Source organism: Erythrolamprus reginae, chromosome 1, assembly GCF_031021105.1.
Source record: "Erythrolamprus reginae isolate rEryReg1 chromosome 1, rEryReg1.hap1, whole genome shotgun sequence".
NCBI lineage: Eukaryota > Metazoa > Chordata > Lepidosauria > Squamata > Dipsadidae > Erythrolamprus > Erythrolamprus reginae.
In genome coordinates this window covers 285,288,828-285,302,767 of record NC_091950.1, presented here as the reverse complement: position 1 = coordinate 285,302,767, position 13,940 = coordinate 285,288,828, and the positions used below count along the sequence as shown (strand labels likewise).

At 40.7% G+C, this 13,940-nt stretch overlaps 1 protein-coding gene across 7 annotated transcripts in view; it reads right to left on the bottom strand.

Moving 5' to 3' along the window:
* The window catches only part of CFAP206 (cilia and flagella associated protein 206), a 33,203-nt gene extending 19,528 nt beyond the window's left edge, over positions 1-13,675 (bottom strand). For 2 of the 7 annotated variants that reach the window (XM_070733174.1, XM_070733177.1), the window contains exons 1-6: positions 13,187-13,646; positions 11,601-11,709; positions 10,554-10,637; positions 7,544-7,634; positions 6,045-6,233; positions 1,899-2,057 (exon numbers count right to left, since the gene is read on the bottom strand). In XM_070733174.1, the coding sequence (XP_070589275.1) occupies positions 1,899-2,057; positions 6,045-6,233; positions 7,544-7,634; positions 10,554-10,637; positions 11,601-11,708 (631 nt within the window). In that variant the 5' untranslated portion in view covers position 11,709; positions 13,187-13,646. Of the gene's footprint in view, positions 1-1,898; positions 2,058-6,044; positions 6,234-7,543; positions 7,635-10,553; positions 10,638-11,600; positions 11,710-12,029; positions 12,111-13,186 lie in introns of those variants that run through there. The other 5 variants (XM_070733173.1, XM_070733178.1, XM_070733176.1 and 2 more) reach the window with 5 other exon arrangements.
* Between the last annotated feature and the right edge of the window lie 265 nt (positions 13,676-13,940).

The following is a 13,940-nucleotide window of genomic DNA, read 5'->3' as shown; positions in this document are numbered from 1 at the left end:
TCCGGAGAGGGGCGGCATACAAATCTAAATAATAATAATAATAATAATAATAATAATAATAATAATAATAATAATAATAATAATAATAAATAAATAACTCTGCAATGACTCTGGCATAAGCCAGTGAAAGTGGTTCCAGTGGTACTTGGCACACTGGGCGCAGTACCAAAGGATCTCAGCGGACATTTGAAAACCATCGGAATTGACAAAATCTCCATCTGTCCATTGCAAAAGGCCGCTTTACTGGGATCGGCAAACATAATTCGCCACTATATCACCCAGTCCTAGGAGCTTGGGAAGCGCCCGACTGGTGATGAAATACGAAATCCAGCATAGTGATCTCGTTTGCTGTGTTGTACTGACATAATAATAATAATAATAATAATAATAATAATAATAATAATAATAATAATAATAATAATAATACTTGTGCTTTTGAGAAGTCCTTTCCCCTTTTTTTCCTCGGGTGCCAAAATAGTGCACATGTACACTATTGTACGCTTGCTTGTACCCATATCTGTATTCAATGCCCCCCAAGTGCCCCCATTCCCCCATTTTCTGACTTCCAGTGGGCCCGGTAAGCCCATTTTGTGCCCTCCCCAGGCTCCAGAGGCTTTCTTAGAGCTTGGGAAGAGCAAAAACGCACTCCCCTTCCCCCCTGGAGGCCTTCCAGAGGCTGAAAATGCCCTCCCAGATTCTCTATGCAAGCAAAAAATCAGCTGGCATCCATAATGAGTGCTGAAGCTGAGCTAGGGCAATGGTTTGGGTGCCAGAAAATATGGCACGCGTGCCATAGGTTTGCCATCATGGCCCTATTGCCTCCTACATGCTTCAAAAGGTGTCACCAGAAGCGGAGGAGATTCTCCAATAATGTCTACAACAAACACAAAAGGTTAAATGTAAAAGGGAAAGTCACCCATTGGTGAATGTACAGAAGGACTTCAGGTACATGCAGAGACCTCCTTGGACCATGCTTTAAATGAATAGAATAGAATAGAATAGAATAGAATAGAATAAGAAATAATAGAATAGAATAGAATAGAATTTTTATTGGCCAAGTGTGATTGGACACACAAGGAATTTGTCTTTGGTGCAGATGCTCTCAGTGTACATAGAAGAAAAAGATACATTTGTCAAGAATCATGTGGTACAACACTTAATGATTGTCATAGGGGTCAAATAAGCAATGAAGAAACAATTAATATTAATAAAAAAATCTTAGGATACAAGCAACAAGTTACACTCATACAGTCCTAAGTGGGAGGAAAAGAATGGTAGGAATGATGAGAAAAACTAGTAGAAATAGAAGTGCAGATTTAGTAAAAAAAAGTCTGACAGTGTTGAGGGAATTATTTGTTTAGTAGAGTGATGGCGTTCGGGGAAAAAATGTTCTTGTGTCTAGCTGTCTTGGTGTGCAATGCTCAGTAGCGACATTTTGAGGGTAGGCGTTGATTTAGTTTGGTTAAGAGAATGTCCGGTATGATGGTATTGAATGCTGAACTGAAGTCTACAAAGAGGACCCTAGCGTAGGTCATTGGAGATTCAAGATGTTGAAGGATGTAGTGTACAGCCCTGTTAACAGCATCATCTATCGGTATGCAAATTGCAGCGGTTCTAACAGTGGATCCGTGATGGTTTTCAAGTGGAACATCACTAGCATTACACACAGATAAGGAATATTCTACCAAATTTTCTCTTTGAAAGAAAAATGTATGATTAGATTGTTCTGGAGGATCTTCAGAGAAAAATAGCATAACATTTGGAGTAGAGGTGGGGATTAAAGGTAACCATCATCTCAAACAATTCTCCTGAAGCTCTTAAACAGTCCCAAGCATTTTTGGCATGTTGTAAAGTAGGTTAAGTATGTATGTTGCATTAGTAAATTGGTATTCACTTACAGTTATCAATGCCTTCGCCGCCTTTCCCACTGTCCTTGTTGAACAATCGAATTCCTGTGACAATCATGGTGAGTTCTTTCAATTGCTGTTCTTTCTCTTTTTTAGTTAGAGAGAGGAAAGCCGCAAGCTCTGTTTGAGGAAATACACTCTGCAGGGCAGCTGGTAAAATATGAAATATGCAAAGAGTCAGATCACAAAAAAACACAGACCTCCAAGGGAGAACAGTAATACCTGTTTGGAAACAGACCATCTCTAATCTCTACCCTACGCCTAGCACAATATAATTCTTGTTCATTGTTGAGTTTCTGCTATTGAAATATGGCAAACTTCTGTTTGGATTTTAACATTTTTTATAGTGTAGAGCTTCAGAAAAATAATCAGTTAAGTAGCCATTATTTCCGTGCACAAATGTAGAGACAAGCTTGGAGACTTGTTGGCAGGGGTGGGCTGCTGCCCGAACGGGGGAGAACGCAGTGGGGTAGTGAAAATGGAGCTCCAGCCCAGAGCACCCAATTTGCACTGAAAGATGTTGAAATAAAATGCAGGGCGTCCTGCATAAGCCACGCCTACAGTGTGGTAGTAAAAGTTTTGGTAGCCCTTCACTGCTTGTTGGTATATCAATTGTCCGGCAGTCCAGAAAAATCCTTTCCGGGGCTCCTGAAAACGAGTTCTGGCTTACTGGTGGATGTTGTGGTTCCGTCTGAGGCCCCTCAGGGAACGGCTGATCTTCTGTCAGTTTCCAGCTCAGAGGGAGAGGCTGAGGAACAGGAGGTGCAGGCAGACGAGGAGGAGGAATCCCAGGCTGAAGAAGAGGGAGGACAGCCAGAGTTCCACCAGAGGGAGCTCTCCCCAGCAAGCAGCCTGGATTCCTTAGAGGAAAATGCACAAGCCATAATTGATCTGCGACAGAGAAGAGCTACTCAGAGAAGGAATCAATTGGCTAAGTACTTTCAGCATTAAAGAGGCAACAGCTGGGTTTGGGTGTGGTGCTCTTTGGAAAGGCTAAAAGGCAGACCCACCCTTCCTGGCTTGTGGAGTTTTATCTTTGAGAGTCTTGGGACCTGGCTGTGAACTTTGGCGTCTTGGAATCCTGGTTTGTGCCTTTGACTATTGAAACCTTGGGGTGGGGGGGTGCCAGCAAGAAGCTTGCTGTATTGTCTGGACATCAGGACTCTGCTGTAACGTATTATAGCCTGTCTGTTGGGAAGAACAGGTTTTCCTCTGTGTTTATTTTTTCCAGCTATAAAATACTTTTGGCTTTTACCAGAGTGTCTGGCTGTTTTTTCCAGTTGGTGTTGAGGTCTGGGGGAACCCAGACAGAACAGTGGACAACTTATAAAATTATAAAGTGCTGGGTGACTTTAATCACCCTGATCTGAAGGTCACTTCCAGCTATGTCCAGAAATTCATGTTCTTTATGGAAGTCATAGACTTGTTTGAAATAGTCATAGGTTCAACACAGGGGTGAGTTCCAACTTAGCTCACTGCTGGTTCACTTCCACCCGCATCACGTGGCTGCGCCTTACGGGCGGCTACACATGTGCAGTGCAAAGTATCCCGAAATCTTTTCTTAAAGCCAAAAACAAAATGGCAACGCATGTGCAGTGCTGGAAACATGGCTTCTGCACATGCCCAGAAGAAAATAATAATATATTTTTTTAAAAAAAGATGGTGGCACCCACAGACCGGCACCAACCAATCTGGTTCAGTGATGTCATTGTGTCATCCCCAGTGGATCGCTACCAGCTTGGACAAAATAATGTGCTGAAGCTGAACAGACTCAGGATACTAGCCAGATGAAAACCTGGTTGGTAGATTCCCCCCCCCCGTTTTCCTCCCCCAAAAGTAAGGTGGATCATATACTCCAGTGCGTCTTATACTCCGAAAAATATGGTACATTGAAGAATTTTTCCCCTAATAATAATATTATTATTATTATTATTATTATTATTATTATTATTATTTATTAGATTTGTATGCCGCCCCTCTCTGGAGACTCAGAGCGGCTTACAACAACAAAACAATACAAATCCAATAGTTAAAAAAGACAATTTAAAAACCCTTAATATAAAAAACAATCATACATCTCATACAAACCATACATGAAGCGGGGAGGGCCCAGGGGAATCAGTTTCCCCATGCCTGACAACAGAGGTGGATTTTAAGAAGTTTGCGAAAGGCAAGGAGGGTGGGGGCAGTCCTAATCTCCGGGGGGAGTTGGTTCCAGAGGGTCGGGGCCACCACAGAGAAGGCTCTTCCCCTGGGGCCTGCCAGACGACATTGTTTCGTCGATGGGACCTGGAGAAGGCCAACTCTGTGGGACCTAACAGGTCCCTGGGATTCGTGCGGCAGAAGGCGGTCTCAGAGATATTCTGGTCTGATGCCATGAAGGGCTTTATAGGTCATAACCAACACTTTGAATTGTGACCGGAAATTGCGGAGTGTTGGTGTAACATGGGCATACCTAGGGAAGCTCATGATTGCTCTCGCAGCTGTATTTTGCACGATCTGAAGTTTCCGAACACTCTTCAAAGGTAGCCCTATGTAGAGAGTGTTACATTAGTCCAGCGTTTCCCAACCGGTGTGCCGCGGCACACTAGTGTGCCGCGAGACACGGCCAGGTGTGCCACGACAGCTCCAACTGGGCGGGGCGCTGCCGGTGCCTCCGACCTCCCGGCTCCGGCCCGATGCCGCAGTTTCTGGCACTCTCCTGCTGCGCCCCAAAGAAGGAAGGCAGGAAGAAGGAGAGCTTCATTCTTCGCGCCTTTTTCCCGCCTTCCCTGGCGTCGGCGGCAAGTGTCCTTTGGGGCCCGGCGGGAGGGCACTGGCAGCGGAAACAGGCTGCCGGCTGCAGCGGCCCCGGGCACTGTTCCCTGTAGGCTGTGCACGCCAACGCACCCAAAAATGCCCCCCCACGCACCCTTTTCCAGGGGCGCGCAGGGAGCCGCGGCCACCCGCCCGCCTGCCCGATTTCCCTCCGCGCGGCTGGGGACGCGCATCCACCGCCCTCGCCAGCCCGATCTCCCTCCACCCGGGTGGGGAGGTGGATTTGCCGCCCCCGCCAGCCCGATTTCCCTCCAGTGGCTGATCTCCCTCCGTGTGGGGGGGGGGCGACGAACCGACGACCGGGGGCTGTCCGTCCGTGTTGGGTGGTGCAGGGCAGGCACAGGCAGCCCCATGGGAGAACAAGGGAGGGAGATAAAGGAAAGAGAGAGAAAGGGAGGGAGGGAGGGAAAATTGAATGAAGGAGGGAGAGAAAGAAAGAGTAAGAAGTAGAAAGGATAGAGAGAAAGGGAGGGGGAGAAAGGAAAGAGGGAGGAAGGGGGGAAAGAAAGAAGATATGAAGGAGGGAGAAAAAGAAAGAGAGATAGAAAGGAAAGAGGGAGAGAAAGGAATGAGAGAGAAAGGGAGGGAGAGAAAGGGAATGAAAGAGGGAGAAGGGGTGAGAGATAGAAAGGATAGACAGAAAGGGAGAGAAAGGAAAGAGAGAAAGGGAGGGAGAGGAAGGAAAGAGAGATGAGAGAGGAAGGAGGAGACAGAAAGAGAGGAAGGAAGAGAGAAAGAAAGAGGGATGGAGAGAGAAAGGAAGGAAGAGAGAGAAAGAGGGAGGGAGGGAGAGAGAAATAGAGCGAAAGGGAGGAAGAGAGATTTTTTTTGTCCAAACTTTTTTTAGCGCCCCCCCCCCCCAATGTTCCCCAGGATTTTGAAAATATGAAAAATGTGCCGCGGCTCCAAAAAGGTTGGGAAACACTGCATTAGTCGAATCTCGAGGTGATGAGGGCATGAGTGACTATGAGCAGTGACTCCAGGTCCAGGTAGGGCTGCAACTGGTGCACCAGGCGAACCTGGGCAAATGCCCCCCTTGCAACAGCTGAAAGATGGTTCTCTAATGTAAGCTATGGATCGAGGAGGATGCCCAAGTTGGGGACCTCTCTGAGGGGTCAGTAATTCCCCCCCAGGGTGATGGACGGACAGATGGAATTGTTCTTGGGAGGCAAGACCCACCAGCCACTCCGTCTTATCAGGGTTGAGTTTGAGTCTCTTGACACCCATCCAGACCCTTCACTTCCATTAACTACTATAATAAAATTATTATATGCAATATTACTAAAAAGCTACAATGTTGTATTTGGACATTTTACTAACCAGTTCCCTCTCTAATGACTTTGATGTCTGTAGGAGATCCAATGCCAGAGCGTAGCAGCACATAGCTGACAATCTTTCGATAAACACTTTCTAATTCTTCGCGGGTACGAGCTCTATTATCGGTAATTTCTCTAGATATAGGAGCAAGCCTGGAGTCTAGAATATGATGCTGTTCTTTAATTAACTCAACTAAGAGAAAGCACAAAAAACATTGCATGAAAGCTCTTCCTTTCTCTACTATTAAACTGTAGATTAATGTGTCACAATATACTGTACAGTGTTCCCTCGATTTTCGCGGGTTCGAACTTCGCGGAAAGTCTATACCACGGTTTTTCAAAAATATTAATTAAAAAATACTTTGCGGTTTCCCTCCCCTATACCACAGTTTTTCCTGCCCAATGATGTCATATGTCATCGCCAAACTTTCATCTGCCTTTAATCAATATTTTTTTAAATAAACTTTAATAAATAAACATGGTGAGTAATAATCTAAATGGTTGCTAAGGGGATGGGAAATTGCAATTCAGGGGTTTAAAGTGTTAAGGGAAGGCTTGTGATACTGTTCATAGCCAAAAGTAGTGTATTTACTTCCGCATCTCTACTTCGCGGAAATTCAACTTTCGCGGGCGGTCTCGGAACGCATCCCCTGCGAAAAACGAGGGAACACTGTATTTTAACAGAGAGAGACTTTCTCTCACTGGCCGTAACATCTGTCAGATTTTCAATTCAAATCACAGAGAAAGCAAAAGGCTAAATAGAGACAAAAACAGATTTTCTGCAGGGTATAGCTAAGTAAACGTACCCATACCAACTTTTCCCACATATTCATTTTGCTACAATACTACTATAATTATATCAAATTATCCTTATTGCACAATAGAGTTCCTCACTGAGTTAAAAGAGATGGAATAATATTTTACAATTGCTAATTGCACATAACCGATTTATTGGATCGTTGGAATACAATATATCTATTTTATTTATTGTTAAGGATATGTTTTCAGACAAGGTACCTCAATGATTTTTTTAAAAATCAGGGAAGGTCTATACTCCAGCGTTCAAATCTTTCCACCATGTGACAGAGTAAGCAACCTTCACTTGTCTCAGCTTCTGCCAATCTAGCAATGAAGTAGGTAAAGTACCACTTCTATACGAAGGTAATAGTGTTTCCCCAATTGTTTTGTGCTGCAACATGATGCCATTCAGCCACAAATGTCTTCAAACAGCCCTGGCTCTGTGGCTTAAAGAAACGGAGATGAATGCCACCCTATAAAATTGACTATGACTAGTGGAGTAAAATCCACAAAGATACTGTTACCTTTATAATGTTTTCAGGATTACATTACTTACATTAAACCTCACTATTAATATTATAAATACATGGATAAACAAAAATGAATGTTTTACTAGGCAAGAAGCCCCATTAAAATCTAACTTGCATGAATGACATTACAAGAATAATACATTCACAACATATAACTTTTCTACATATTGCTTACCTCGATTTGTATAGTTCATATCAAAATAAACTTGCATCTTAATTGTGTTCAAGGATGGATTTTTAACATCAAGAATTCTGTCAACGCAAAGCTGAAAAGAAATACTGTTGAAATATGCTATCTTGCAAATGATGAAAACAGTACAGTATTTCTAACAATTTATTAATCTCCGGGCTCAAAGTTAATATACTGGAATCAAATACTGTATTATCATTCCAATGGGGGCGTACATAAGCCTTTCGTCCCCTGTCCAATTGTCTCTCCTTTATCTCATATATCTTTTCTTCCTTTCATATATCTTCTCCTCTATTTTTATATCTCTTCTTCTATCCTTTTCTTTATATATATTACTACATGTCTATTCTCTTCAATATGTATTGTGTATTGGACAAACAAACAAACAAACAAACAAATAAATAAAATATAAGGCAAATCGCATATATATCTGCTGTTGCTCATGTAACATTCTGGTTAAAATCTAGTTCATGAATACAACGGTATGGGACATCTCTGACAATGTTGTAAAATCTCATAAAATCAACACAGTAAAAACGTATTATTGTATTTTATTAGTAGTACTGTTACTATTAAGTATCAGCTCCTCCTATTTTTACCAAAGCAGATTAGAACTGGAAGGAAAATCACATGTAATTTTTAAGTTCTTCGACACACTCAAATCTCTAGCAAGACAACTTCCATCTGCCTTAAAATATTCTACTTCATTTGGAAATTTATGTCTTCATTCTTTGAACATCCTACACATCCCAAAAGGTTGCAAGTTGGATTTGTGTAGTTATTTTTTAGAATCAGTTTGTATGTAAATTGTGGCGGAAAACATTCAATGTAACATGTTAATCACATTTTCATTATATTTTTACACACAGACTTGATCTTACGGTATATAGTTCCACTGTATAGTTAGGAAATACTGTAATCGAATAATTGATATCAAATTATTTTAAGAAGATATTTAAATGATACTGCAATTGTGCATTTCCTCTTTCTTCTGCAAATATTTGCTCTTCTCTTAGCTTAGTTGTGACAGATGTTGCTGGCCCTGTTCAATCAGGAGGCAACATATGTCTTATTTATAATCTTCTTTTTCTTCAGAGCCACTTGCTTGGTTGGTAATGAAAGGAGTTGGCCATTTGTCCATGTAGCTCAAACTCTCTGCCCTAAGTGGGCCCCTCATGCCTACATGAGATCACTTAGTTCACATGCCCAGAATGATCTAAGACACCTTCTCTGGATGGTACATGATTTCATCTAGGTTGAACAACAGGAAGGTTGGTGGGGGGAGATAGAATGGGGAAGGGGGAATTCACCAATGAAAATGCTGTTGCTTGCTTCTACTTTTGTTTGCTTGGAAAACGGTATAAAAGCAATAGACACAGCAAAGGCAGGGAGACACCTTCACACCCTGCCATGACCTGTCTGTAATTCATACAGTCAAGGATTCTCTTGATTTTCCTCCTCTGTATGTTAGTGATGTCTGCAGACCACTCACAGCTTACCACTGCAATAACTATATGGGGCTTCTGTTTGGGACTGCTCTCTTTCTTCTTAAGCTTCTGACTACAACTTAGGCAATCCCAGCAGATACTACTCCTGCAAGCGAGAAGGCAGTAATCTCTATGGGTTGTGAAGGGAAGAGAGCAATAAGGTGTTGGTTATCACCTATAAAGCCCTTCATGGCTTAGGGCAGCGGTCCCCAAACTACGGCCCGCTGGCCGAATGTGGCCCACTGAGGCCATTTATCCAGCCCGCGGGTGAGTGACAGGAGCACATCTAATTTTCCATGAATAAAATGCGGTATTTTGTTAGTAACTAATATCAATCGTCAAAAAAGTTGCAAAAGGTTTTTTTTCTAATTTTGTCATCCTGTTACATTTATTTTCTTTTAATTAAATTCCCTCCTCAAAAAAGTACAACACCAATTATATTATTAACTTATTAACCATTATGCCAAAGTGCTTCCTTCTTTCTTTATACATTTTTTTATAAGCCAAGAAAACCTTGTATAGCCAATCAGGTGTTAACAAAAGAAAATTAAAAACAAAACATAAACATATATGAATTTCAGACTTCTTCCCCCCCTCTAAATAGTACGTTCCCATTTTGTTTTTTACTTTAAAATAAGGTATGTGTAGTGTGCATAGGGATTTGTTCATAGGTTTTTTTTATAGTCCGGCCCTCCAAGAGTCCGAGGGACAGTGAACTGGCCCCCTGTGTAAAAAGTTTGGGGACCACTGGCTTAGGGCCTGACTATTTACAGGACCATCTTCTGCAGTATACCTCACAGTGGGCGATTAGGGCCCACAAGGTCGGCCTACTCCCAGTCCCATCGACTAGACAATGTTGGTTGGTAGGGCCACAAGGGAGTGCCTTCTCTGTGATGGCTTCAGCTCTTTGAAACCAACTGCCCCTGGAGGTCCGTACTGCCCCCACCCTCCTAGCCTTCAGGAAAGCTGCGAAGATCTGGCTTTGCCAACAGGCCTGGGGCCGTTGAGTAGCACCATCCACCTTTGGCCAAGAATGAACAGTTTTATATTTAGGGGTTTTAATGTTTTTGACTGTTTTTAAATTGTTGTATGACACCTAGAGTCTGGGTAATTTGGGTAATTTAGAAATCTAATAAACAAACAAACAAACAAACAAACAAACAAATAAATAAATAAATAAATAAATAAATAAAATCATAGGATGATGACTGTCTGAAATCTCACATTACAAGTTATGCATGGTATGTTTGTGTGTATGTTTGGTTTTATAATAAGGGTTTTTAGTTGTTTTATTAATTGGATTGTTACATGCTGTTTTTATCATTGTTGTTAGCCACCCCGAGTCTACGGATAGGGGCGGCATACAAATCCAATAAATAAATAAATCCAATCTTCAATAATTTTATACTGGTGTACCACTCCCAAGAATAAAAAATGGTTATGTTTTTGTTAGACATATATAAAACTGAACAGAATCCTTCTGTGTAAGTTGCAAAGCAGGTACTTGCCTGAATAAGTTTCTGTACATCAACCTTTGTTAGAGTCTTATCCACATTAAATCCATTCCTTGGATCCAGTACAACAGATTTCACCTATAAAACAATAAAGAAGTTTCCTGATTAATTTGTTTCTTTTACACTTATTTAGGATTAAAGAGTACTTAGCAATGCCTGATTTAAATCTTATACTTAAACCTTATATTTAAATTAAGAAAATTCAACACCAGTGAATTAGTGTTGTGTTTGAACCACAATCTGGTTAAAGATGAGTAAATACCAGTTTCATCACTAGATAGACACAGAATCATCAGGAAAAAAAAGATGTAATTTTCTCTTCCCTAAGTGATAAGCACACAAGCATGCCACAAGCAAGATTTGTAAGCCGCCCCGAGTCTTTGGAGAAGGGCGCCATACAAATCTAATACATACATAAATACATACATACATACATACATACATACATACATACATACATACATACATACATACTATTCCTGTCCTAATGTCCCCATGTATTTGAAACCATCTCATGTACTCATAACTATGCTTATACAGCTTATGTATTCACAATCATGTTTATACTTTGTCTGTAATCATATATACACTTGACAAAATAAAATAAACAAATAATTAAAAATAAAATATATAAATGGGAACTTGAAAAACATCTACCAACTCCCACTGGATCAAATATAAAGTTGTTTATACCAGTGTTTCCCAACCTTGGCAACTTGAAGATATATGGACTTTAACTCCCAGAATTCCCCAGCTTTCGTTGGCTGGGGAATTCTGGGAGTTGAAGTCCAAATATCTTCAAGTTGCCAAGGTTGGGAAATACTGGTTTATACTCTTCAATGAAGAGAATTTTATGTTGTAGTGAACTAATTCAGGCTGCTAATATTAACTTTTTAAAACCAATATATTTAAACATTTATGTCATTTAATGTCTTTCATATGTTCCCAGCACACCACTCAAAAACCACCTAGGCACCTCCAGTTAAAAATAGCTAAGCATTCCAAATTTAAATAGAGAAGATTGATTATGTATGCTGTTACCAAGAATGCTACCAGAGTTTCTGATACATTTTGTCCGTTCATTGCACATTCTTGCCCTATTTCACGGATGATGTTCTTGATGACATTTTCAGCTTGAGAGTGAGCCATTCTGCAGCAATAAAAAAGGAAGATGGGCATTTGTCCTATTATTATTTTCAAGCTTGCCCTTATTGATAACAGTGTGTATTTAAACTCTCCCAACCTATCAAACTTTCAAGAAATATCTTAGCCAAAAGACTGGCATTATTAATGTCTACCAAGAAAAGTGGTTTAAAAAATGTACTCTAATAGTTCTTGTTTGTTATATAAAGCTTATCATACCAAGCAGACAATGGTTTGATGCTCTGACAATTTAAGAAATGTAGCACTATGGGAGAAGCCCTGTTTCCAGTTCAATCTTTTAAAACTCCAACTGTAGAAGGAGTTTACCTGTCCAAAGTTCTAGAAACATGGATCAACAGTCTGCATCAATATATTGTAATTTCAACTCTTCTGGCATCATATATACTGCTGAAAAAAATAAAGGGAACACTTAAACAACATAATATAACTCCAAGTAAATCAAAGTTCTGTGAATCAAACTGTCCACTTAGGAAGCAACACCGATTGATAATCAATTTCATTTTGTTGTCAGCACATTCAACTTTGTGCAGAACAAAGTATTCAATGAGAATATTTCATTCATTCAGATCTAAGATGTGTTATTTGAATGTTCCTTTTATTTTTTTGAGCAGTGTACAATAGTAGTGTTGCTGCCAACATCAGCAGAAGGCCAAAAACCTCACAAGTGAAGGATTTTCATCAGTGCTGCCCTTGGATTAACTCCTACTTCATATCTTCCAGTGCCCTTTTCTCCATTTAACTAGCTTTTAATACTAATTCAACCAGTTATTTGGTTGAACTGATTCTATCTAACACATTTGACCAAATGAATTCTTATCCAATCATAGTATGAATGTAGGACGTTTATAAGGCCTACAATGCCACTAGTAAAATACCAAATTTTCTGATTTTGGTCATCAAAAAACTTCATATCATGATGGTTAAGACCATTTTATTAAGTGGCTTATAAATCAATTAAATTAAAATTAAATTAAATTTTCTGCTCCCTAGTTCTCAAATTAGAGATAAAAGCAAAAAGCGAAGAGAAATTTAGATAGCTAATAGCATTTTGAATTCAAATGAAAGCGAAAAATAATGTCTGAAATCCGGATGATAAAATCTGAAAAGGAGGTAGCACAAGATGAGTGATGTGTACCAGAATAAAATGGATAAATAATTAGAACATTTTGATTGAGAATTTGGCTATTGATATTATATTGTATTGTATTTTAGTTTGAGGTATGTGAATTTGAATCTCTGTAAGGTGTGGAAAAACAATAAAAAAAATTATACATCCCCCCTAAATTAAATTAAATTAAATTATTAAATTAAATTACATTTTTTGTTCCCTAGTTCTTCTCACTGCCCACCTCCCAAATCCATGACATATTGCTATGCAAGCAGCTTTGCTAACTTCCCAGAGATACCTAACAAAATCAAAAGATGGAGCGTTCAAGGTGGATCTACAGGTGGGAAAGACTTACTCCAAGGTGGATCTACAGGTAGAAAACTGAGGACCATGTATTCACTTATTGAAGTTCTTGAAGAGCAGAGGAAGCACACCACCTCCAAAAGGCCTTCCTACTCCCTTTCTAGCTTCGGGTCATGACACTTTTTTTCCTTTCCACAGTTGTTGCGTCCGGAATACACAGGATCGGATGAGCGCGGGGGGGCGGAGCAGGTAACGTCAGGAAACCGATGCTTTCCCAATACCCAGGTTGTACAGGGAAACTACTCGGGTCTCTTTATAAAAGGTGTTCAAGAGGCGCTAAGAAAGCCCGCTAACGACTGGTCTGCGGTTGTTGCGAGCGTTGGTCTTTACCTTTCGCACCACTCAAACCAAAAGGGAAGTCGTCTGGGAACACTTTCCCACGATCGCCTTCTCCCACAATCGAGTTTTTCCCAAGGAGCGTGTTGATCCCTGCGCCAGTCCTTCGTTACCATGGAGACCGCGGGCGTCTCTAGCCCAACAGAGAGCCGCGCACCGAATGAAGGACGGGAACTACTAACGAGCCTCCCTCCGTGACTTTGGTCCTTTCTCGGAGTTGATGTTCCCCGTTCTCTTTTCTTTCTCCACGGTGTCCTAAATCGGGATCTCAGCTAGACCTCCACGCTCCCTATAATTTGAGGGATCGAGCCTTTACATTCCGGGCAAACGGCCTAGTTTTTATTTTTTTAAATATAATTTTTATTGAATTTAAAACGAATCAACATACAACATACAAATACAAAATCCAA